The sequence below is a fragment of the Glycine max genome, chromosome 12, assembly GCF_000004515.6.
Source record: "Glycine max cultivar Williams 82 chromosome 12, Glycine_max_v4.0, whole genome shotgun sequence".
Classification (NCBI taxonomy): Eukaryota; Viridiplantae; Streptophyta; class Magnoliopsida; order Fabales; family Fabaceae; genus Glycine; species Glycine max.
The window spans coordinates 37,933,268-37,959,398 of record NC_038248.2 but is presented as its reverse complement, the minus strand read 5'-3'; the positions used below and the strand labels follow the sequence as shown (position 1 = coordinate 37,959,398).

Sequence of the window (26,131 nt, the reverse complement as noted above, 5' to 3'; positions counted from 1 at the left end):
TTATTCCGTTTTAATATATTACAAATACATTTGAGTTTCATGAAACTTGAGATGAGGTTTGGCATGTAGCTCCATTCCCATTCCAAATCGCCAAACTCGTAACGTGTAGGAATTCTGATTCCCAAGGCATAGATGTACACAACCATGTTAAGGCTCAAATCCTATGCTGCTATTTTGTTGCGGACATAGGGTTCAACTACTCCAAAACGCATAAAGTGAAAAAGTAAAGATATATATCTGTAGTTAATTTAATTAAAGCATTTACTTTCTCACTATATATGTTACTACATGTCCTCAATTGCATAAAGTCAAATCCAAGCACATATCACATGTCCTTAAACGGTTGTACCAAACAGCTACACTAATAGAACTAAAGATAAATTACAAACAATTTGCGCTGCTACCAAACTGTATTGATAGTATATAAATAAAAAAATCAAACCCTGGCAGATTAAAAAAAAAAGTTGCCATTACAACACAGACTAACAAGACAGATATCAATGCACCCAAAAAAAAAACTAAATGTATAAAAAAAATAGGCAGATATCTAGTAGCCCCGTGGAATATAGCATCCTGCCACTATGATTTAATAATTCCATTCAGCACAGAATTGATGACGTGCTTTTTCCACAAATAAGGGAAATGCAAATTACTATATGTTTGCATTTCTTCCCATGTCGTTCCGTGCTTTCTGGTCTATCGTACGGTATACCAACACGAGATATAAAATAAAACACATGAAAGATCAGAATGAGGTGGAATCCTTCGTGCATTCTGTTAACAACAAAGATTACATCAGTGACTTTTTAGTACTAAAAATAAATAAAATAAAACAACAAATATTACAGATTCACATTGTGAAGTTTAACTGTTTTACCTGCGAAATGATTTTATGAAGTTTGTGTACTGGAAGACTCATTTTGACACAATTCAGCACTCAACATATGATGAAGAAGAGCATCAACCCTCTGGCTTCGTGTTTTTGTGCTGCAGTAAACCAATATTGTTAAGAGTATAAGACCACCATCAATCTGACTTCAACTAACATTAGCTTCTAGGTTCAATTGGCCTTTCTCAATGTATTAGATCATGATTAAGTGGATAGGCAGACAATCATTAATTCATTATCATTTCATTCCTCAAAATTAAATTAAGGCATAAGGTATAATGAGCCTGTGCGTTGAAGAATACACTTCAAGCCAAAGGGCTTTTGTTTCAGGCAGCCTGTTAGGGATATATAACTAAACTATTCGTGTGCTTTCACCTAACAACTAAAAGCTTTTAGGATGAGTTGGTCTTTGATCTGTATAAAAGAAGCAGCTTAAATATCAACGGCTATACATACCCAATAGACCGCTTTCGATATTTATCTCCTTCAACTTCCTGTACAGAGATGGCAAATATAGAGTGAGATTTAGAACATCTTGTCAAAGCTATTTATGTAAAGTTAACAAACAATCTGAACGTGTATGTACTAATGGCGTTAAGAACAATCGGAAACTGATAAAACACCAATTAATGAACCAATAAAATATAATACTAAACATAGAAATCACATATAACAATATACTTGCTGTTCCTAAAGACAAAAGTCTCCTAAAATAGTGTTCTCTGCCCACAAACAGCAAATAACAAGTTAACAACACACTTTCCCTACTATAAGATATAATCCTAAAAATATTTGCTTTAGAATCAAGAAATAAGCAGTATCCAAGTAAGGGTAAAAATATTCTGGGTTAAAATTCAAGTTTCATTGATACCCATTATTCATGAAAATAAATAAAACATCTTTCACACACATCCATCGATAATATTAGGATAATGATTGTTGCATATGGTAAGGCATGATGATAATTACAGCAATTCAGAACAAGTTGCAGTGAAGCTCAGTTTGTTTTCATGTGGCTGACAGAGGAGTCAGTGATCATGTGTGAGTGCCATTACTCATAAGTACTGATTTTTTTTTGCGGTCACAACTAACAATGACAAATATGTTTGCCATTTTCCAGGAGTATTAAGAAGTAGCCACTGATTTAAAAACATGGTAAGAATTATAAAAGTTACAGCATTTGTTCCCAATCATTGCATTTGATATGTATCACTCTACAATTAGGTGCAACCGTTTAAAATTTATTTTCTAACTGAACGGCATATCATTTATTAGTTAATGCTTAAACATGGCTGTTTGAAAGACTCCGCAATTTATAATTCCTTATTAGTAAGAGTTCATCATTAAATACAAACCTTGTCATTTCCTTCACAAGTTTCTGATGACTCAAGTTCCATTTCGGCAAAGAATGCCTCCAAGACAAAAGCAATAATCTGAAATGCAGGAAATACAGAATCGTTTCTAACTTAATAAGCATAAACAATATGTTATGATAGTACAATTTAGGAAGTGGTATTAAAATCCAAGCAATTTCATTCCCTTCATAAAAAGATTAACATTTTTGAGTTTGGGTTAGGCCTAACTCAACTCCATCAGTTAGCTCATGACTCATGAAGTGAGGATTGCCTAAGTTGATATTGTAAGAGTCGTGGAGTCATGTAGATTTTTGGATTGTTGAGGTCGGCCAATATCAGATCCATGATATGCCATCATAAGTTGGGTTGAGCCTAACTCAATCCTAAAAACTAGCTCATGAGGTAAGAATTGTCTTAAGCCTTTATAAGTTATTACAAGTCTGATCCCAACAAAAACGATTTCTTATTACTGTTTTCTATTAAACAAATTTTATAAGTTGTATTTAATTGCAAAGAATTAGAATTATGCATGTCCATATGAGAAACACTGCAACTTCACAATGTTTTCATTACTGAGATATAATTAGTATTCCATAAAATTGACAATGGAATTATAATGTATTAAATAAGGACAGAGTAAACCATACCAAGTTTAAAAGCAGCAAAACAGTAATTAAGTAGAAGCTAATGAAGTACAAATAGGTCCAAGAAGTCCCAGTTAATTCCTTGTAGCTCTGAAACAGAAAACCACAGAATCTATGTGGTAAGTGCATATTGAAGTCATAATTTGACAATATCATAGACGAAGATTTCAAATAACAATTGATTGCAACAACTAACGGAAGTGAATAAATATCCTATAATATGACATTACTCACATGCAGCAAGTAATTTATACATATTTTAGATTATTGTTAATTTCAAGAATAGTGCTTTACAAACAACCCAGCATTGAATGAACAATGCACAAAGTGCACAAAATTGTTATTTTTCTTATAGTTTCAAGCTGCCATAAACAAACTCCAGGGACTCAATTACAAAAAAATTACAAGATCAAGGACTTAATTACATTTTTTTAGTTTAGGGACCTAATTAAAAATTCCCAAAAATTCAGGGACCTACTGGTGTATTAAACTTATTAAATTCAAATATTTGACATATGATTTTTAGTCCCATGAAGAAGGGAGAGAGGCCAAGAAGAACATTGAAGGAAGAGGTCAAAGGAGGTCTCATGGTAAATAACATTGTTGAAACTTTGGTCTTTAACAAAGCCAAATGACATCTTGTGATCCATGTAGCCAATTTCACCTAGTGAGATAAGGATTTGTTGCTCTTGTATTTTCAATAAATACTAATGGGACCAGAACCGAGACAAATTGTTATACAAACATAGGAATATATATCACATAACAATGGCAGCTAGTGCAACAACTATTAGATTCATTCCCTTATCAAGAACCAAAAGATCACATTGTAAGTCAAAAAGGATAGGTGACAGAACACATACTGTCATTACTTCGTCCCAGGTTGCCGTGACAAGAAAATTGAAAAGTGTCACAATTCCATTCGGGTAATCATTGAAATTGAAAACCAAATAGCTATTTTCTGTCAAGAATGATACTCCAAGAACAAATAATTCCATTTCAGAAACAACATATATTCCAGAATTAAATTCACACCTAGATGTTGACCAAACCCCACCTTCACCCCCGAGAAAAAATGCCATGTTTAGTGAACATAATGAAAATATATAAGTTTGAAATTTGTGTGGGTGTGAAGGAAGATACATACTCCCTCCGGTTTCTATTATAAGCAAAAAAAAAAAAAAATGATTTCACACTTATTAAGAAATTAGTTAATTTCATTAAATTGTGTTAATCCCAAAACTAAAGTAAATTTTTTTTCCTAAACTACCCTTCATTGGAACTTGATATCAAACATAAAAAAGTCTTTGGCCCTATTAAATGAAGGACATTTTGAAGATAGTCCCATTAAATAAGACAAAGTTAACTTTTACTTATATTTGAGACCAAAAAATAAGTGTTTTTTTGTTGCTTATAATAGAGACCGGAGGTAGTAATTATTTCTGGATCAAACCAACCACGACAGGCTTAAAGGAGACAATATTATAGATTATCAAAGGATACTCATTTTCAGCAAGAGCTGTTAATTCCAATTCGGGGTTTCCAGCATTAACGATTCCACCAAAAATCTGCAGAAACAAAGTAGAAGAGAAGAAATATTATTAGAAAAAAGAATTGGATTATTGGCATAGAAAAGGAAAATGATCAACCAACCACTACTAGCATTTCACTCACCTGTACTCCAATTGAACAATAAATACACAAGGTACAAAATATGATCCCTAGGTATGGCATCAAACTTGGTATGAGAGTCAATAAAGTTGCCACAAAGGCTCGGTATCGCTTGACATACATTAGGATCCTTATTAATCTCAACATTCTTGCAAGAAGAAGGTAACGAATCCTGTAAGGGGACAGGGAAAGCAATGTGTAATAGCATCTTCAAATAAATGCTACAAAATCAATGGACAAACACTATCAGCACAAACATTATCGGCACACATCCCATCCTCAAATGAATATACTATCTTTCAGACATGCTAGTAAAGAAAATGAGTCCTATATCAAAATTTTTATAAAAAAAATTCTAATTTTAAGAATTGCTACATCATTTTTTTGAAGAAAATGAGACTTGATATGACACACCAAAATACATAGGTTAACGTTAGCATCTATGAAGAGTGCTAGAAACACACTCTTTAGCACACTCCTTCAAATACTCTCTCTCTCTAATTGATTAAAATTTATTGAAAACTACAAAAATCAATAGAGAGTCATTAAATATAATGTGGGACCCACCAAATTATCTCATTTTTAATAAATTTCAACCAATGAGAAAAAACATGTTTGAAGGAGTGTGTTAGAGAGTTGTGCGTGTATGGCATGAAATAATAAATTTTCTCATTATTATTTCTCTAGCATCTACTACATTTAGACAAACCATAAGCAACCTTTTGTCCTTTTAGGAAAGCACAAATAATAATAATGATAATCCACAATGAGAAATTAGTATTAGAGTTGGATCGATAATGAGAACCTGAAAACAATGCCTCTTTTGCATAAGATAATAATGATGCCATGGAAGATTATATTTAATTCATGACTATGATAATGAAAGCAACATAAATACTGTATAATTAGAATTGAGAATGGATTAGGCTTAACTCAAACCCAAAAGTTAGCTCAAAAAGGAGTGATTGCTCAACATATATAAGGGATACTTTGTCCTGATACCCAGAAGATGTGGAATACTAAAAACACCCCACGTGTGAGGACTGGACACTTAGAACCTACGAAGCACAAACACTTCTCTGGTTTGAAGCGTCATTGTGTCAAAGACATTTCCAACATCGACATTGACACTTGCCCGACACATGTCTAACCCTTTTAATCAAGTGTCCAACTAAAAAATTATATTTTGTTAGCTTGGACACTTAAGCCGACACCTTTACATAGTTCAAACACTCAAGCCAACACCCCCGGACACACATTAATTCTCAAATTTAGAAGGAATAATATTTTATTTTCTCATATAGAATTATGAGGTCATTGGACATATATGTACATGAGTCTGCTGGCTATTTTAGGAAATATGGACAACTAATTCTAGGGAGACAAATCCCTATAATTATGGGATTTATTCTAGATACATAATCCAAGTATTAATAGCAATATACAGTTGTGATAAAGAATAAAAATACAATCAGGGATAAAATATAAACTTTCCTAAAATACACATTAAGTAACACGATTTTGACACTCCTCCTCAAGCTGGTGAATAAATGTTCTCCATTCCCAGCTTGGATATAATTCTTTCAAAATTGATATAGTTCAGCCCCTTGGTGAGTATATCTGCAAGTTGATTATGAGTGGACACATATGGAGTGCAAACAAACCATTGTCTAGCTTTTCTTTGATAAAATGTCTATCCACCTCAATATGTTTGGTTTTATCATGTTGCACTGGATTGTGGGCTATACTAATTGCAGATTTATTGTCACAATATAACCTCATAGGTTCATCCCACCTTATCTTTAAGTCTTTCAATATAATCTTCAGCCATAGAAGTTCACATATTCCTTGGGCCATTGCTCGAAATTCTGCTTCAGCACTTAATCTAGCTACTACACTTTGTTTTTTGCTCTTCCAAGTCACCAAGTTTCCACCAAGAAAGGTACAGTATCCAATAGTTGATCTCCTATCCACAACTGACCCAGCATAATCTGCATCCGTATATGCTTCAAGATTTACACCCTTGTTTCGTTTGAACAAAATCCCTTTTCCTGGAGTCCTTTTTAAATATTGAACAATTCTAAGGGCAACTTGTAAATGTGCTTCCTTTGGTTGGTGCATAAATTGGCTGACTAAGCTTACAGCAAAAGCAATGTCTGGCCTAGAATGGGATAAGTAAATAAGTCTTCCCACAAGTATTTGATACATTTCCTTGTCCACGACAATATCCTCCTCTGCACTTCCTAACTTTATGTTTGGATCAATTGGAGTACTTGCTGGTCTACAAGCTGTTTTACCTATTTCTTTAAGCAAGTCAGTGATGTATTTTTGTTGAGATATGAAGATTCCTTTCTTAGAATGGACCACTTCAATTCCCAAAAAATATTTAAGTTTCCCTAATGTCTTAATCTCAAATTCTGTGGCAAGACAATGACTTAACTCTTGCTGCTCCCTTTTGTCATCCCCAGTTACTATAATATCATCTACATACACCAATAATACTGTTACTTCCCCTGAAACTGAATGTTTGATAAATAAAGTGTGATCACCTTGGTTCTTTTTATAGCCCAAACTTGTCATAACTTTGGTGAATCTTCCAAACAATGCTTTCGGGGATTGTTTTAGCCCATATAGAGCCTTTTTTAGCTTGCAAATAGTTCCAGTAGCAACTTGTCCATCATAATCAGGGGGTAACTCCATGTATATTTCTTCTTCAAGATCTCCATGTAGGAATGCATTCTTCACATCAAACTGCTGTAGGTCCCAATCATGGTTTGTTGCTAATGACAATATTACTCTGACTGTGTTCATCTTAGCAACTGGGACAAATGTTTCCAAGTAATCCACTCCATATGTCTGAGTGAATCCTTTGGCCACTAACCTTGCCTTGTAATGTTCAATGGTCCCATCAGCTCGATACTTTATGGTGTATACCCATTTGCACCCAACTGGTTTTTTTCCATTTGGCAAAGTGGCAAGTTCCCAGGTCTTGTTCTTGTTTAACGCCTCCATTTCCACATCCATGGCTTGTTTCCATTTCCTGTCAGATAATGCTTCAGATACAGAGGAAGGTGTGGGTGTAGTGTTTAGGTTTGTGAGAAAGGTTTTATGGGTAGGAGATAATTTTTTAAAGGATAGGAAACTTGATAGAGAGTAAATTGGTTGTTGGGTGCATGTTCTAGTTCCTTTTCTAAGGACAATGGGAAGGTCAAGGTTTTGGTTCACCTATACTTCTGAAATTTTAGCAACAAACTCATTAGAATTATTTTTAGGATTAGAAGATGTTACCTCATGTAATGATGGTGGATTAGATTCTTGGACATGGATAGAATCTTGAATGGTCGGTCTTTTCTCTCCTTGAATATACCATATTTTTCCAAAATTTCCCACCATTAGTCTCAGGTTGAGGTGCAGGTCCTGTTGTTGAATCAGGGGATTTGTTCTGCCGAATCTGGACTTCTTTCAATTTCAGGTACAACAGCGCTAGTTGTCCCAATTTCAGGTCCAAATGTCATATTCGAAAGCATTAGAGGCTCACTTCCTCTATTACATTCTCCCCCTGAAGATGAGGTTGCTTGAAGTAGCTTTCTTGTTCGTTGAAGGTGACGTCCCTTGACACATAGAATCTTCTTGATGGAGGGTGAAAGCATTTGTATCCCTTTTGTGTGGTTGAGTATCCCAAGAATACACACTTGATAGCCCTAGGATCCAGTTTTCCCCTTTCATTACTATGAACATGTACAAAGGATACACACCCAAATATTCTAGGTTGGAGTGTATTTGTAGGGTCCAAGTGTGGGTAGAATGAGGATAAGACTTGCATGAGACTTTTTGATTCTATGATTTTTTAGGGTAACCTATTGATTAGGTAGGTGGCAGTAAGGAGGGCTTCCTCCCAAAATTTTTTAAGGACATGATTTTGAAAAAGCAAGACTTTGGTTTGGTTTAATAAGTGCCCATTTTTCCTTTCTGCAATCCCATTCTGTTGGGGTGTGTTAACACATGAAGACTCATGGATTATCCCTTCCTTTTGACAAAAAGAGTTGAGCACAAGGTTAAAGTAATCCCTGGCATTGTCGGAACAATTTGGTTTGATTCTTTGAAAAAACCGAATCATATGAGTGTGAAACAGATAACCAAACTGAACTGAACCCAAAAAAACACCATAATTCCGGGGCATTATTATTCCAAATGTTGGTTCCTAATTCTTAATAGGATGAAGCAGTTCTAACTGCCACCTATTTAATAATTGGTGGCTGGTGGCTTGACTAAGGTGAGATTTTTATGGAGTAGGGGTGCACAATGATGGTGAGTCAAAGGAAGAAATGGGACCTGCAATGAAGGCTGTTCTGGCTCACAATAGAGGCTGGGCATCAAGGATTACTAAGAAATTAAGGCAGATGCAGAAGAGAAAGAGACTCCTAAATTGGTCCATCTATAGCAAGTTGGAATATTCAAAAATCTTATTTTTGAATAGTTCTTTGTATAATAAGTATATACATTTTATAAACTAAGGTTCATAATTAGTTTCCCAGAATAGAGCCAAACTATGGGAATAAACCTATATATCCTAACTATCTATCCAAATAGAGGAAATACAGTTACAAATCAAATATGTATAATTAAGGGCAAAACCATAGAATTATAACAGCTCAATGCTACACAATCATGATAAAAAAAATCAAGATATGAAAGCTTTTTAAAAAAAAACCTCCAAGATTAAATGCTCTAACATATATTGCCATACCATTTAAAATTCACTCTATTTGACAAGTGGATAAAAGATGAGTCCAAGATTCAGCTTTATATGTTTTATACGGTATTAAACTATTAATAGAAATTGTTTAAAGCTTCAATTTTAGTAAATGCACTAATTCATCGATAATATGTCTCCAACATTAGTCAATTAGAATATGGGTTTGAACCTAACCCAACCTACAAAACCAGTTTGTAAGGTGAGGGTTGTCTCCCCCTTACATACTTTAATTTGGCCATATCACTAGTCGATGTGAGATCTTCAACAAACTCATTAATAATAATTGAATATCACATCTGAAATGGAAATAGACCACTAAAGTGACTGAAGGAGTGTTTGGTAAAATAAATCCCAAAATGTGTAACATTAAGCATTATGTTTCATGCAGTAATTTGGAATTATGAAAACAGAAATATGAAACATATGAACATTCATAGTAAAATTTCATACCATTCTCCATTTGAGATGAAAGGAAGATCATCATCAGGTACAGCAAAAGTTACAGTTTCTCCAATGGCTGCAAAATTTAGAATTATCAATCAGTGCAGCATAGCATGGCCTTAAAAATTGGAGTTTCCATATAAAATACAATTCATGGGCCTAAATTGAATGCAACATATTATTAACTAGAATAGCAGATTCTAGACACATAGATTATACAACAGCAACAATGAAACCTTTTCCCATTAGGTGGGGTCAACTACATGGATGAAGTGACATAATATTCTATAGTAAATCACATCTATAAAAAATCTATTGACCTCAAATTCCTTTTTAGTGGTTTTGCCCTATTTTTTTCCACTCTCTTAACTATGGCTTCTATTGGTCTTATCCACACATGCTCAAACCATCTAAGGCAAGTTCTACAACCTTTTCTATATTAGGTGCTACCCCAACTTACTCTCTAATGCATTCATTCCTAATATTTTTTTTGTTTAGTATGTCTATTAAACCAATGTAACATTCTCATTTTTGGTACATTATGTTTATTCTCCTGTTGACTTTTTACCGCCCAACATTCATTATCATACAATGTCAAAGGTCTTGTAATTGAGTAATTAAATTTTCCCATAAGCTTGAACAATACCTTTCTGTCACATATAGCACCCAAAGTACTATATTTAATTCACCCCAACTGATAGGGGTTCTCAAGTCCAACCCAAATCATTCCAAAATGCCAAACCAATCTTATAACACTAAAAAATGATTAAACCATTAACTGAAAAAATCTAAAAATTGAAAAACCTGCTTGTTTTTATTTAGTTTAGATCAGTGTTTGAATCCTATTTTTAAAACCAAACCAAATCAAACCGCATCCCTTATAATATTATTGTACTTTTCTTTCTTACTCTCACAAAAAACAAAGTAACCATCCCTTGTAGTTAATGAAAATGACTACATAAGAATCAATATCATTGCAATAATGCTAAGAATGTTTGAAACCTTCAAGTTGTTTAAGCGCTAAAAGACCAATATCTCACCATTACCCACAATAAGAAAACTCGAGTTACTTTCATGTACCTTAGTTGAATAGAAAACAAACTAGTAAAAAAAGTAGCTAGTTCTTTGAGAAAACTATGCAAAATAATTAGACTAAAGGAAAAAAATACAGGTAAATTGTGCTATTTAGAAAGTGTAGATATATTAACGTAGTATTTAAAACAACATTAACAAAATGAAAATAAATAAATAAATAAATAAAATTAAGAAACCAAATCATCCAATCTAATCCAAACTGCTTTTAATCGGATTGGACCGGATTTAATGTTGTATTCAAACTGCAAATATACCTTTTTCATGGGAAAGGCAAAAGAAGAAATTGCATGCATTCAATCATATGTTGTTTAAAGAACAGAAAATAACAAGCGGCATAAATTACTTACCAATTGTCACCGTGACAATAAAATCAAAGCGGTTTTGACCATCCCGCCAATAGTTCTCAAATCCATATGCATAAATCTTTAAAACCATTTCTATTACATATACCCACCCTGAAAAACAACAAGGAATGATCAACTAAGAGAGTAAGAGTAGCATTCTGTACATTACAATAAAATAAAATGCACCAAAGCAAAATAGAGAATCACCGAAGTACTCAGTATATTGTGGAGTCTTATAGAAGAGATAACATACTCTCATGATTGATCTTATTTCACATGCAGTAAGATAGTGGTGATAAATTGCAAAAATCAAGATGCAGACTAAAATCCTGAGCTACAATTATTTTGTTCATGAAATCACAAAAACAAATATCAGGTATAAATGAAAAGAAAAGAATATTGACAGAAGCTAATCCTTATGAGATGCATTCTCGTTGAAAGTATCTGACAGAGATTCACTTAGTTTAGCCAATTCTTTTTTTTGTTAAATATATGTTGTCATAAGAAATAATTTTTAGTTTAGTAAGAACCCAAAAGAAACAAGTATTTTTACAATTTAATATGTAATAGAAAACAACTATTAACAAATTGTATTACCTAACTTGACAAAAAAGATACAGTAATCTAGGATCCTCCACGGTCTTTTTTTCTTTTAAGAGAGAGACGAAAAGATGATTAACTCATGGTTAACTTCTTCATATTTTATATTTTGTTGTTTAATCTCTGTAGATTATAACTTAATATTATTGTGATTTAAAAGATTAATTTGAGAAATTATTTTAAATTGGTTAGAGAGATTTGCTCTATCTAGTTTTCAAGTAATTTGACCTCGGAATGCTCCTTTCTTCCATGAAAGGATGTTTCACCTCCAACTACCTAGGGAATTAATTAACTAGGATTTAAAATAGTCTCAGTTCTCAACCCTTCATATCACTTTCTTTTACAGTTATTTCTACATACCAGTCGTCATTTTTCCATCAGCACGGCAGATATACCCACTTCTAATCCTAACTTTTTTTCTCAGCTTGTCTCACATATTTTACTTTTAAATAAATAACAATATTAAAAGGCATCATTCTATATCAGAAATCATAATTATTTGGTATGTCAAACCAATAAAAATTAGTTCATTGTTATCAATCAACAAAAATTGGAATTCTTTATTTCCTCTAGTCTTTTATTAACTCTGTAACTTTGAAAAAACCACACTATACTGAAGATCCCGTCTCTTAAATATTTCTTGCCCCCAATATAAAGCTCATACTTAAATATGTAAAATGATACAATTAATTAATTATATTTAAAATTGTTCCTGCATATGAATATAGTGTAACAGAACCTTTGTCAGGAGAGCTTAACTGCTCAATTCAAGCTATCTAAAAAGATTTTTTGCTTAAAGAATCAGCGACATTTTGTACAGTACAAAAATAAATTCACACTGTAACATTAAGATATAACAAGAAAATACAGTGTTTGGATGTCCTTACCGAAAACGAACTCAACCATTTGCCACACCTTTTGAGCAGAATTGTTTTCTATATCAAGCTGGAATTATAAATTAATACAAAATTATCAACTTGTACATACACATATGCCTTCAAAAGTTTGAATCAGTAAAAACATACATAAGCTAGGAAAAAACAAGATGAGGCCTTTACACACTTGTGCATGTGCGGACACACACACCACAAAAGAAAATCTGCTATAGAATATAATATCATGCTTCAAAATCACAAGACCAAGGTGCATTTCTTTATACCTATTAAGAGTTTCATTATCTTTGATAAATATACTTAGACAACATTTGCTAATTTCATTCGTACCATCAGTTCTTTAGTTTCCAGAGTCCATATTAGCTACCACTAAATTTATCAAACATAATCTACCTGAATATCACAGTTAAATGGTGTCGTAATCAGAAAAGAAGCAAATGATAAAAAGCTGCCAAAAATTTATGGTAAAATTACAGATGCATTAGTGCTACACACGAAAATGTTTTCTGAGACTAATATTTCCTCTCTTTAATGAATTACTTCTTTTTTCCAGAATAAGCTTCTTATTCAACATTTTTGTTCATGGACGCTAATATTTGTGTGAGGAGGATTATCTATCTATATAAATATATAGGACAGGATAGGATCAACTCACTTCACACATATTACTTTCATAAAAAAGGTGGAGACTTATTTATTAGATAAGGATTAGTACTTTACATGTTTACATTTTGTTACACATGTACCACATCATATCACATCCAATAATTACCAATTTCAGAGTGTTTGGTCTTTATTCTCTTCTCTCTTTATATCTATAACTACTCTGAAGGTGAATTGAGCCTATTATTTGAAATGTGGTTGGCCTGAATTTTTGGAACCAACATTTCAAACTCCAAAACCCACAATCCACATTAATGTAGTACTTTTTGTGAGTTATGGCCAGACCACATATAAATAAATATTTTATCTGAACTAGTTGATATGAGTGCTCAATAGAAGGAGATATAAAGTTTGTTGGATGGTTAAGAAAGAAGGCAAGGAGGGAAAGGTCGTGGGTTCGATTCCTCTCGCTAACAAAAAACTAACAAATTAACAATTCACATTTGCCGTTAAAAAAAACGAGTGCTCAAAAGACGAAATATTCTCTACAATGATATTTTCAAATAAAAATGCAAAATATGTTATGTAAGTAGAGAATAGCGAAGTTCACAATATTCACATGACCACTAAAGCTGGAAAAGTTAGGATTGATATCAGGCTGTCAGAAGAACAACCAGCCATTTGAACTGGCTATATTTAATGCTGCAGTACATAATAATTCATTAAACACCATTCTTACTGATTTTTAAGAAAAATAGCACCTACATACCACATTATTGAAAAATGCAAGTATATTTAGCATATAGTCACATCAAACCAAACAACAGGCTGCGGTTAACATGAATTAATAAATTGCTTAGCAGGGAAAGCATGCCATACCGTTGTCTCAATAATAACAGCCACCAGATTTAGTACGAGAACAAAGGACACTAGGTATCCAAACATAGGACTCCTCACGAATTCTTTTAATCTCTTTGAGCTGGGTGAATGGTAGAATGATAAATACTCAAAGTAAGACATCTGCAACCAAATTGGAAAGTATTACAGAAGCTACAAATCATCACCTTCCTAGTTACAGTACACTTAGATGAACTTACAAATATTTTAAACTTAGAGTCTTTGAACTTACAACATCTTCCTTCTGAAATTTTAAAGCAATGGCATTGCAAATATCCGCAAATTCATCCTTGTTGATCTGAAAGTAAAAATATGTTTACATTAAAACATGCCTCTACACTCATAAACATCAGTATGTGCATAAAAGATAACCAAAACACAAAAGAACAAATATTACCTTTATATCATGACTATCATCCAGCTCATCAAATATCAATTCAAAGTCTTCCCTGGAGATTTTTGGCAAAGTCCTAAAGAAAACACAAAATTTATGCTTGAACCTTCGTAAAGTGGGAGGAAGATTATGGAAAGCTACAAGTTGAGAACCACAAGTGAAAGATTAACTGACACTTCTAGTGTCACAAAATATGTAGTACCAGTATACCAAAAAAACAAAATTCATTACCATTTAACCAAAACAGAAGCCACTATGACAAGCTATAAGCAACACTATTAACAAATATACAGAAAGGCAAACAAGTGGTTTACTGAGTAACTCTTTAAATTTCATCAGCGATACAGTGAAGTTGAAATGGAAACAAATCAAGCAATACACCATTTAGGTAGAGCATCTTCTTCTTTTAATCATTAAAAAAATTGCTGTTTTCCAAAATATTTTTGTGATTGATATGAAGTGTTGTATGCACATGTTTGACTCAAGAGAGGGAATAATGGGAAAAGGGAAAGAAATATTACTATTAGGGAATACGAGGGGGTAAAACACAGCGAAAATCTTCATCAATCGGCCACAAGCAATCCACACAAGTTAACTTGGCACCACATCCAACTCAAAACCTTAAGACATTAGGTATATGGGTCCTTGCCATTTATTTGTTGCTCAACATGTCCATCTCTATCCAATGTGAGATGTTTTACTCACACTTGCACTCCAACAAACTCCCTCTCAAGAAAGAATCTCTTTCACATGGTATGCTTTCCACCAAGCAAAAGCCTTTCCGTCCTTGAGTATTCAATGGTGGCATTAGAGCTTACCATTGTCCTTAACTCATTAATGAGAAACGCTGTTTGATCTCTACATCACCAAGAAGACTTTTGATAAATGGAAACCCCATACATGAATCCACTATTTTCGTTATGCCCCAATACTTGTCTGAGTCGATCATTGAGTCACACCATCGAATTTGATACCACTTGATATGGAATATAATGGGGATAAAACACCAGGGAGATTTTCATCAATCGGTAATGAGCAAACCACTTAAGTGAACTTGACATTACAGCCAACCTAAATAGGTTCTTGCCATTTATATGCTCAACATGTCCATCTCTATCTAATGTGAGACTTCTTATTCATACTTGTACTTCAACAATTACAACGTAACCCAATCAACCATGGAATTTCTCTAGCCTTAGACAATGTAAGATTTTCTTAAAATAAGGGTTCCATCTGCTAGCTGTCATCCTAGTAATTTGCATGAGAAGCTAACAGAAATCTTCAACGTTCCTAATTTTCCTCAAAGCCTTGATGCCTAATTTATCCATCTTGGCAAACTAAAGTGTTACATACCAAAGGCATACATATATCAACTAAAACTATGTTATTCTAGAAAAATGAAAGATGGGGAAAGGTGTATGTTAGCTGTCAGTTAGTCAGATAGCTAAGATAACCAACTGTTAGTTATTTAAGAAACATGATAACTGTTAAATATGAACTATTTTTATAATAAAAATATATTGAAAATATCTTTAAAAATATTTATTTAGCACTTATTTTTGGCTTAAATGATATGAATTGATATTTTTCTTATCTATGGCTTGCAGATATGAAAAGGAAGGATTAAAATAGAAAAAAAGATCCAAAAAATATAAATAAGGAAGATTTTTTACATCAAATCCAAGTCCACTCCAACAACTATAAAAAGGGAGTCAAGCGAAGGAAGAAGGACACACGGAGTCTTAGAACCCACATACTGGGTCTATCCCTTAGGGGAAACCCTTTCTCTTTATTCACCCATCATTTTCTTCCATCCACCTCAACCCCCTAAAGTGTAAAAGTCTCTCACGATAATGAGAGGCTAAAACCTCCCTTAGTTAGGGCCTGGTAGGCCTAAAAAGCCAATAGATGTATATGAGGTGTTTTCTTTCCTATTATCCCTTCTTATTTTAATTTCATGTATTATTCATCTTTAGGGGTTAGTCGCTCGGGAGACGGTAATCCTTAATTAGTTTTAGGGGTTAGTCGCTCGGGAGACGGTAATCCTTAACAGAATTGAGAAAGGGTATCTCAACATTGTATTTTATAGGAATAGAGTTACTTTGTTGTGCCTCATACATCTTTATACTTAATGTTGTTTATGATTCCATCTTTTACAAAGGAATTTGGGAGAGAAAATACATAAATTAGGCTCTTCATCGTGAGGGATTTGGGTAGAAAAAATTCACCAAATTTATAGAGAAAAATAAAAAATAATAGATCTTATGCAAATAAGGTAGGCTAGGTCCCAACATTATCACTGAGAATTGATCTTATCTTTTATTCATCTTATCTTTTATTTTTCCTATCTTATCTTTCTTTATCTTCTTTCTTCTTTTATCTTTATCATCTTTTAATTCAAATATTTTATCTTTTCTATCTTCGATTTTTATCTTTAAATATTTGTCTTTTCTTCTAAATCTTTATCTTATTTTCTATCTATTATTTTTTTATTTCTTGCTTTTAAATTGAATGTGCATCAATCTGAGTACAACTAAAGTCCCTGTGGATTCGACACTCAGACTTCCGAGTACTTTACTACGTCACAAAATTGGTACACTTGTCAATCGATTAACAAAACTATAAATAGTCTATTAGAGGGGAATTAGGGGGAAGGGGAGATTAGGAAGTGGAGGGTGGTGAGACCTCGAAACTCATCTGTATTTTGTCTTGGGTGTTGGAGGCACCATAATAATAATACACATTCTCTTCCTCTGGTTCTAGTCCAGTTCTATCAAAAACCCTCTATGCATGTGCTTTCCAAGTTTAGAAAAAAAAAAATGAAGAGAGCCTATACTAGGGTGAGACATGAAAATCTGACAGATTCCTCATTCTCATCTAGAAATACATATAAATTTTCACAAATATCGAACTTTTTCTGATTTTTTCAATATCATTATGAGCAAGCGGCAAACTAATAATATTTTTTTATTGACAAATGTTAGTTGTTAGTATTGTTAGTTTTTGTTAACGGGGGATTCGAACCCACGACCTCTCCCCCCTTCTCTTCTCCAAACTAATAATATGATAAATTTGAAAGCATAATGGACATCGGAGAATAAAGTAATACCTGTACTTGTTCAGCTCCTCAAAGAGCCTAATGCATTGATTTTTGTTGAGACTACTAACTTTCTGCGACCACAAAACAATCTCAAACAGCTTTAGAATCAATAGAAACAAGTAGCTCAGTCACAAAAGAAACCTATATCAAAGAAAAAAAATCAATAGATACAGTCATAAATTCAGAACCAAAGAAGACCTGAATAAGAACAATTACATTCATCCTCATACAATAGAATGAAATTTTTATTTAGAGCAATGTTTATCCTGATGCTATACTAATAGCATAACCCCATTTAACACTATATTGAGTACTATAAGCATGCAGGCACACGTAATTTAATAGTATAGACATTAGCATCTAAACAATTATCATTTAAATAAGGTTAAATTAAAAAACTGGTCCTTACACTTGATATTGCTTTTCATTTTAGTCTTCACATGAAAAAAATCTACGTTTTGATTCCTTCATGAATTTGTGCTTTTATGTCTTTGTTAGTTGCATATACTATATTTTAATATCGATCATGAATCTCACAATTCAATTCAAGATTCGGAAAATAGGTCCTCTGATCCACAATTTGAATCCCGATTCAATTACCATGAACTAATGTGATAGTGCCCTACAAATTCAGGGACCAGAGTGATTGCTTGCTTAAAACATTTCCGCAGTCTTCTCTCAACAATTTATATTTATAATTTCAGTGGTTCTTTGAAAGAGAAAAAAGTAAATTCCAACTAGATACTCATCAATCATCACTAATCGGTTAAAATATCCTGACTTCTGAGATAAAAAAAAAAAAAAAAACAGAATATTTTCAGACAATGTTTAATTTCTCAATCAACTAAAGAAAAAACCATTTACTCCTTTTATTCTTTATATTTTTTAATCTGAACCAGAATTCACTCCTCTGAACAATGACAAATATAAAGAGTCCCAAGTTTCAAATCACTTTAAAATCTCTCATGATATTTATTCAGAGTTGAAATGGGTAGAAATCAAATAAATGCCTCTAATTTCATGTCATTTAAGATGAAACTTGAAAGTATCTACAGTTATCAGTTTATAAGTCGTCTTCCATCTCAAGTTTCTATTTGGAATATGGAATTTGTCCACCAAGAAATTAATTAACACCTTACATACCTGATGGCTAATAAGTAATAAGAACTTCCAACATAATTTAACATGCGCAAGAATCATTAATCCTATGAAGGTCAACATGGAGGCAGAATTTTAACTTTCAGGCAATGTTTAAAAGATTTTATGACTTATTGATAACGCTCTTATATCCTAATATAGATTTAGAAGCTGTACATGCCTTCACAGAAAAAGAAGCTTTCTGAAGCCTTCTCTTTTATTGGCTACTACAAATTACAATTAATAAATAACATCATTGAACTATTTTGAAACTTCCAATCTTTCTGAACTTTCAGAGAGTTCTCATTAAGTCTTCAATTACTATCAATCTCATTAGATATCATAATTTCCAACTTTTCTCCATTAATTTTTGTAACCTCCTGGAGACATTTCTCAGTTATTGCCTATACTACTACTGATACACAATTTGGTCCTCATCACCAGAAAGATTGGAACATTATGTTGTTCTTATTAAAGATAAAGGTCAATCTTAATTTCATAAATTTAAATTATGCTCCCATGAACTTCTTATATGTGCGTGTGTGTGTAAATATTATATTTCTTGTATTTTAACATAAAGGGAGTAAAAACAATTTTTCTACTGGATATCAAAGAATATCAAAGCAAAACCCACCAGAATAAAGAAGGGAAAATAAAGAACTTTCATTTTCATATAGTTATCACTAATTACATATCAAAATCATCGAAAAAATAAAACATAGTTGTCTTGACATCAGTGTGGTAGGCTGGTAGCTATGTCTGACAATGGAATAGTCAACTAAAACATGGAAAATTACACTTACATGCGTATCCAAGAGATCAAAAGCTTTGTCCAACACATTCCTTCTCAAACAATCCTTCTCAAAAACTTGTTTTACGAGCTACAACAAGAATATTTGAGCATTGTTATCGTTTGTTTGAATATCAATCCTAGAGTACATGATATACATCAAAATTCTTCTAATATATTCTAGTTGGGTAGCTAAATAGGAAAAAGATCAACACAGGTCCAATAATTTTACGTAACTTCATCATTAGATCTATATAAATAGAAGTAATTGTATGAACAAATTTACCTCACTCTTGAAACTGTCATAAACAACAGCAAGGATTAAGTTTGTAACAAAGTAAACCCCCACCAGCACAAATAGTATGAAAAACAGGCAATACCAACGTGAAGACCTTAAAAGCCAAAAACAAATTATGAGCATTGATGGTTGATGATATCTCAAATTGAAAGAACAAAAATCATCTAGACAGGCAGATTCAGACTATAAAATTCAAACTCTTACTTGTATGCAGGAACCCAAACATCTGGATTATTGGATGTGGTAAATAAAAGAAACAGCTGATACAATGTAGTACCATAGGAAGTGAATACTGTTTTCCCCTGTATTGTATCCTCAAAAAACACATACGCCACCCAGCTAGCAAAAAGAAGAAACAGAAGCCACAAAGCCTGCAATGCATGAGAATTTGACAGCACACTGTCCGGTAAGAGTGTTGATTATAGCAAATTGAAATAATCTTAATGTAGCATTTAGGTGAAAGAAAATATATTTTGAAAGTAAAATGGCATGTACATTGTTGTAAGACAGTAAGAGTTGCAAACAGGAACAACAAACAGCAAGGCCAAGGAGAAACAACATGAAAGTGAACTAACCAAGACATTTAAGTATGTGTCAAGCATCCCAACCAAGATAATGATGGTTTCTCGTAGCTCCCTGACATCAAGTTCAAATGCAGAATTTGACTATCAAAAATAAGTTATACAGAATTTTTCTTTTCCCTGAATAATGAACGTAAAAGAATTTCACATTGTAATACATGTGAACCATTGCAAGTAACATCAAATCATAAATTATTAAACATTAGTTTTGAAAAGAGAACCAAATCAACCTAAAGCTTAACCTGCCACCACACATAAAATGATGAAAGCCCTTAAGGACTGAAGTGTGAACAAAGCACAAGACAAACACAATTTATCCTAAATTATAGTTTAAATAATAAAAAGTGGCAAGGATCGAACTCTTGATCACTTGGTCCCCATAAAACAGAGATATCAGCTCCCCACTAAGCCTTCATAAAACAGCTCAATTTTTTTTGCTGATCATGTAAAACATGTCCCTTCATTTTAGAAAACAAATTGAGTAAATTACATAAACCTCCCCTGAGGTTTAAGAAAATGACACTTGCCTCCCCTCAATTTTTAAAATATATCTAGATTTAATGTTATTATTACTGGTACGGAGTTGGTTCAAGTGATTTTGTGCGTTCGATCATCGATGGCTTGGTTGGGGTAATTTCATTTCATTTTAGAAAGCTATAATTGTTCATTTGGCTTATGGGTTTGCTGGAATGGGTTGGTTCAATGGTTTCGTTGCTCATGACGGTGATAATTTGGCTTATGTGTTTACTGGTATGGCAGCTTGATTGAGTTTTTTGCAACCTGTTTTTTTTTTAATCAAAATTGTCATATACTTGGAGGAAGACAAGGACATGTTACTATCAAATGTTTGGACTACATTTAGGGGGATTTGTGTAGATTTTAAAAAAGGAAGGGAGGTGTGTAATTTCCTTAAACTTCAAGGTAGATTTGTGTAGGTTTTAAAAAAGGAGGGGAGGCGAGTGTAATTTCTTTAAACCTCAGGGAAGGTTTGTGTAATTTACTCAAATAAATTTTCAGTAACAGGAACTTTTTAAACATTGATATCAGAAAAAAGTTGAACTGACTCTCCCACTAGAACAAATTATAAAATTAGACATTGAGGAAAATTTTATTCTGTAATATATCTACCCTGCAAACTCTTACGTATATTGACCAAGACTCTCTTCAATATCCAAAATCCAAAATGTTTGATAGGCTAAGGGATGTTCAATATCATAAACAACAGTACATTGTTGCCAGTCAACACCCACTAGGTGGAAGTGCACATTTAAATATCAACATAACAGATAGACTACATGAAAGATATGTTATATCCTACTCAATTCTATCTCTATCCCTTCAATTATCTTCCAGTCCTGTCTTGTGCAAATATAATAACTAGAGTTTCTAAATTTGAATCACTAAAACAATGATTATTAAAAAATTCAAGCACAGGTCCAAAAGATATAATCTGCAATAGTATATTTACTCCAAAGGAAAACAAAAGTTGAGATAGGGCAGGCAATACCTAATATTCAGAACGAAAAGAACAACTCTGATATAAGGTGCAATTCTAAAAGGTAGAAAATCAAAAGCCAGTGGAGACAAGAAAAGGGCATAGAGCATCACATCAGCAACTAGCACTAATAGAGAGAAAACCTGGAAATACCAACAAATTAATTTATTAGTAAACTACAGATAGGGGTGCTTTGGATTAGATTTTATGAAGAAAATTGGGTGAGGGATATCCTCTTTTTCAAAGGCCTTCTTATATCATCTACTCTTAACCAACCCCCAATACAAAAATTCAACAGTACTAAAGGTTTTAAAACTTTCTGAAACTTCCACCCAGGAATCTTGATGATAGAAAAACCCTTCAACTAGAACCTCGTTTATTTATGTTTGATTCTACCATTTGTCTTCCAAATTTAATAGGAGAATTAGGAACCTTGACTCTTCTAGAATGCATATGGTAAATTTAACACCAATAACCAACCCCTTTAAATTGAGAAAAAAAGAATCTTGAGAAATAATTTGGAGCTTTGGAATCTGGACATCGAAAAACCAACTAGTAGGAGAGTCATGGGCTGGGTTGGACCAGGTCAATATTGGCCCAAAACAACTAGTGATCTGATCAGGATAGGGCAGACCCAAAATATGGAATGTACAAATTCAAAAATTATGCATTGCAGTGTCTTAAAAATTTAGAAGGGAACTAAAACTAGAGATGTTTTAAAATATGTGTGTAAACAAATATTTTATATACATATAATTGTATCAAATGTTAAAACACTATCATGTTATGCATAATGTATTAATTTAAGTCAAGAAGTTTTATAATTTATCCTTAATTTACACAAGAAATTATCTCTTCAAAAAATATGTAACATTTGGTCGAGCCAAGTCAACCCAAAGTGTGACCTGATCCCGACAGAAAACTATGTTAAGTCTAATTTTCAGAACCCAAACCTGGCCCTGATAGCCTTTGCCTGGGACAGGTTAGGTCTTGAGCAACCCTAACTGCCAAAGGCCAAATCCTTTGTTCAAAAGTTGGTCTCCAAAAGTAACATTATTGACATATAGAGCTGATAAAGCTTTGTTTTCTCCTACCGTATTATATTCTTTAGTAGGATCATGAAGCAACATACCTTCAATTGATTAATAGTATTTTTCCAATATATGCGGGATCCTTCGTATGACAATGGGAAGAACGTATGTATGATTAGCAAAACAAGAGTTATTCCCTGTATTACACAGAAAAAGCTCATGTAAGGCAATAAACTATACAGATAGTTGAGAAATGAATACAAGGACAATTCAACAACCCCACAGATCACCAATATCCCCATACCATTCCTTATGGTACAAGACATTCCCATTTTTTCTTAATAAAAGAATAAGAACTTGTTAGAAAGGAAAGATAGAATGTACACCTGATGAGAGGATAAGAAGCCCTCCTTAAAAGGAAGGGAAAAAATGACACATCAAACCAAATTGGCTAAAAAATGTGAAATTTTTTTGCAGATATGCATAAATAACAATCCCATTGAAATAACTACTACCAAGTACCAAAGCACCAAAGGAAAAAGAAAGTCCCAGCAGATATGCATAAATAACAAAAGAAAAACATCAAAGTAACAAAATGATGTAGTATGTATCATGTACACACTGGAAGGATAATTTGGAGCCTACACTTGTTTTATCACTCCAAAATGCTTGCTTAACAATTAAACATACCAAAATATCCAAAATGAGACATTTAAGTAAATAAGATAATGGCATAGGCATGCAGTATTAGCTATTTCACTTAATTTCAAAATGTAGCAAAATGTAGCCAAATAAGTAACTTAATTTCAACTTGTGATTGACAAATATTACCAAAGGTAATCACCATTTTCAAAGTGACAACAACAACTAAAAGGTTCATCAATAATTTACCCAATAAAAAGTAATGGTGTCAAGTACTGAACTCTTACCTCATAAATAAGACATTCTGCATCAGTTAGATATGGCAATTGTCCCAAAAAGAAATACTCTCTATCGTTGCAGGAATTTGTGGTAAGCTTTTTACACCATAGAGGCTTCTGTACCACGTAAAGTAAATTATGAAATATCTTCTTTCTATTCTATTTTCATTTTCTTTAGCCTGAGAGCCTCAAATAAAATTAACAGGAAATAAAGTTCATAAGGAGCTTGTCACTACTAACCTCCAGGAAATTCAGGACTATCAAAGCAAAATAACTAAGAGACCAGATTAGATTGCATTTAGTGAATATAAAATAAAATCTTATGTAATTTTGGAAGTTTGGTGAGTCGAGAATTTCCTCAGGGAGACCAACACCATCTTCAGCCTGCATAAAGCATTTCCAACAAGAATAACAAGCAGTTAACTGACCCGAAAGAAAGTACATGAATAAATACATATCAATGTAAGGGGTAAGCTAGTAGAATATATGCAAGTTAAATACTTCAGTAAATTATATCACCAGAAAACATCATTACCCACCCAGAGAAACACGTTTTTATTTTAAACTTTACTTAGTCTACTTTTGAAAATTTTCATCTTCCTCTCCACTTTGGCATCTCCTACTTCTATTCATCTCTGTGGAAACAAAGATCCTTCGCAATTTTGTAGCTCTTGTATTACGAAACAGCAATATTAACGAAGACACTACCTTCAACATACAGAACCACTTCCCCCATAATTCCAGACTTTCCAAATTTGAATGACGCTGACAAACCGTGTTTGGTTTTGCTTCACGCATACACGATTCAGAGCGCGTTTGGTTTCATATTTCGGATGTGACTTTCGGAAGCTTATAACTATAGCTTCTACATCCGAAACGTGATTCTTCTATTCTCAGCGTATGCTATCAAAAAATTGCGTCAAACGCAGTTAAAGGATGCAGAAGCTACAAACTGTAGCTTCAAGTTGACGCGCCTAAGTGAGGTTTCAAATGCGGAAGCAGACATAATAAAACTGGAGAGAAGTGCGATTCAACTTCAAAAATAACACTGAGATTGTCGCCAAAACAGATTTAATTGGCGATTTCTAAAGATGCCTTCAATAACGAGTCCGTCACAGAAATTCGGACACAGATTTCATTCATAAAGTACAGTAACAAGCAATTAACATCAAGATCTAGTTCTCTATGTTCAACAATCGATTCCAGCACAATGCCTGATACGAAACACGCTCGCAATTGCAAAAGACGCATAGTACTATGAGTTCACTGAAATAGCTTGGGGAAAAGGCAAAAGATGAACGGGAGAAAAACGTGAACGAACCAGATCGATGAACGCAGCGGCTTTCTCGTAGTTGGAGCCGTAGGCGATAGCATCGGAGCGCCGGAATATTCCCCGCGACTGGTAACTCTGGTCACTGCTTTCGCCTCTCAGCAGAAGAGACTGCTTCATTTCGGAGAGAGAAAGTGATGCGCGCTGAAATGTAAACACTACTACTATTTCAACTGTGTCATCTCAATTATGCTGCTACTATTTATCATCTCATCCAGTTGAAGAATGCTTTGGGATCACGCTCTTCGCACACGGCCCCAACGAAATAAACGACCGATGGAAAGTGAATTAGTGAAAGGAAGACATTTCTTCTTCTTCTATTCTTTGAGTGTACCGAGAAGTGATGTGATGGGACCACACACTTATGATTCCGGTTCAAGATCCACGATTCTTCCACGTATCGCGTGCCTGCATCCACACTGGATACTGTACAATACGAAGTCAAAGACCGTGCCTGACACCTTCATTCAATTCACACCTTCCCTGTCCTTTTTCTATTGGCCATTTACTAGCCTGTTTGAATTTTTATTGCTATATATATTATTGGAACACTAAGGAACTAGGGAATTTTTTTTTTTAAGGAATTAGTAAAATTTAAAAAATGAAAATTAGTAGAATGTGTAATATTGTATTTTTCATGATTTTTTTTTTGTTTTTGATTTTTATAATAAGTATTTTTACTTTTCAATTCTTTAATTAGTGCTTAAAAAATAAGAATTGTCTATGTCTTTCGTTATCAGAATGCCTGGCGTCGGTGTGATAGTGGGTTGGGTGTTATTTGCTGAATGAAGACAAGTGTTCCAAACATATCATTGGATGTCGCATGCATGACACTTGGAAAGTAGATTTACGGATAAAATATTTCCA

At 33.3% G+C, this 26,131-nt stretch overlaps 1 protein-coding gene across 1 annotated transcript; it reads right to left on the bottom strand.

Moving 5' to 3' along the window:
* Window positions 1-279: 279 nt before the first annotated feature.
* LOC100819307 (two pore calcium channel protein 1) lies at window positions 280-25,739 on the bottom strand. The gene is made up of 24 exons (XM_006592778.4): window positions 25,256-25,739; window positions 24,175-24,318; window positions 23,944-24,051; window positions 23,116-23,211; window positions 21,996-22,126; window positions 20,483-20,543; window positions 20,112-20,278; window positions 19,896-20,001; window positions 19,623-19,700; window positions 17,692-17,753; window positions 14,586-14,658; window positions 14,421-14,486; window positions 14,171-14,311; window positions 12,683-12,740; window positions 11,199-11,306; window positions 9,766-9,832; window positions 4,563-4,731; window positions 4,392-4,456; window positions 3,752-3,842; window positions 2,892-2,978; window positions 2,245-2,322; window positions 1,346-1,383; window positions 878-987; window positions 280-774 (listed from the first exon to the last, which is right to left on the bottom strand). The coding sequence occupies exons 1-23, from the start codon at window positions 25,382-25,384 to the stop codon at window positions 891-893; spliced, it is 2,220 nt and encodes a 739-aa protein (XP_006592841.1). The 5' UTR covers window positions 25,385-25,739; the 3' UTR covers window positions 280-774; window positions 878-890.
* Between the last annotated feature and the right edge of the window lie 392 nt (window positions 25,740-26,131).

Excerpts from the sequence above, each read along its gene's own strand:
- LOC100819307 (XM_006592778.4), bottom strand. The coding sequence starts at position 25,384 with ATGAAGCAGTCTCTTCTGCTGAGAGGCGAAAGCAGTGACCAGAGTTAC. Across the intron at positions 2,323-2,891 it reads TTTTGCTGCTTTTAAACTTG|ATTATTGCTTTTGTCTTGGA; the intron begins GTATGGTTTACT and ends CCTGCATTTCAG. Across the intron at positions 988-1,345 it reads TATCGAAAGCGGTCTATTGG|CACAAAAACACGAAGCCAGA; the intron begins GTATGTATAGCC and ends GGTTTACTGCAG.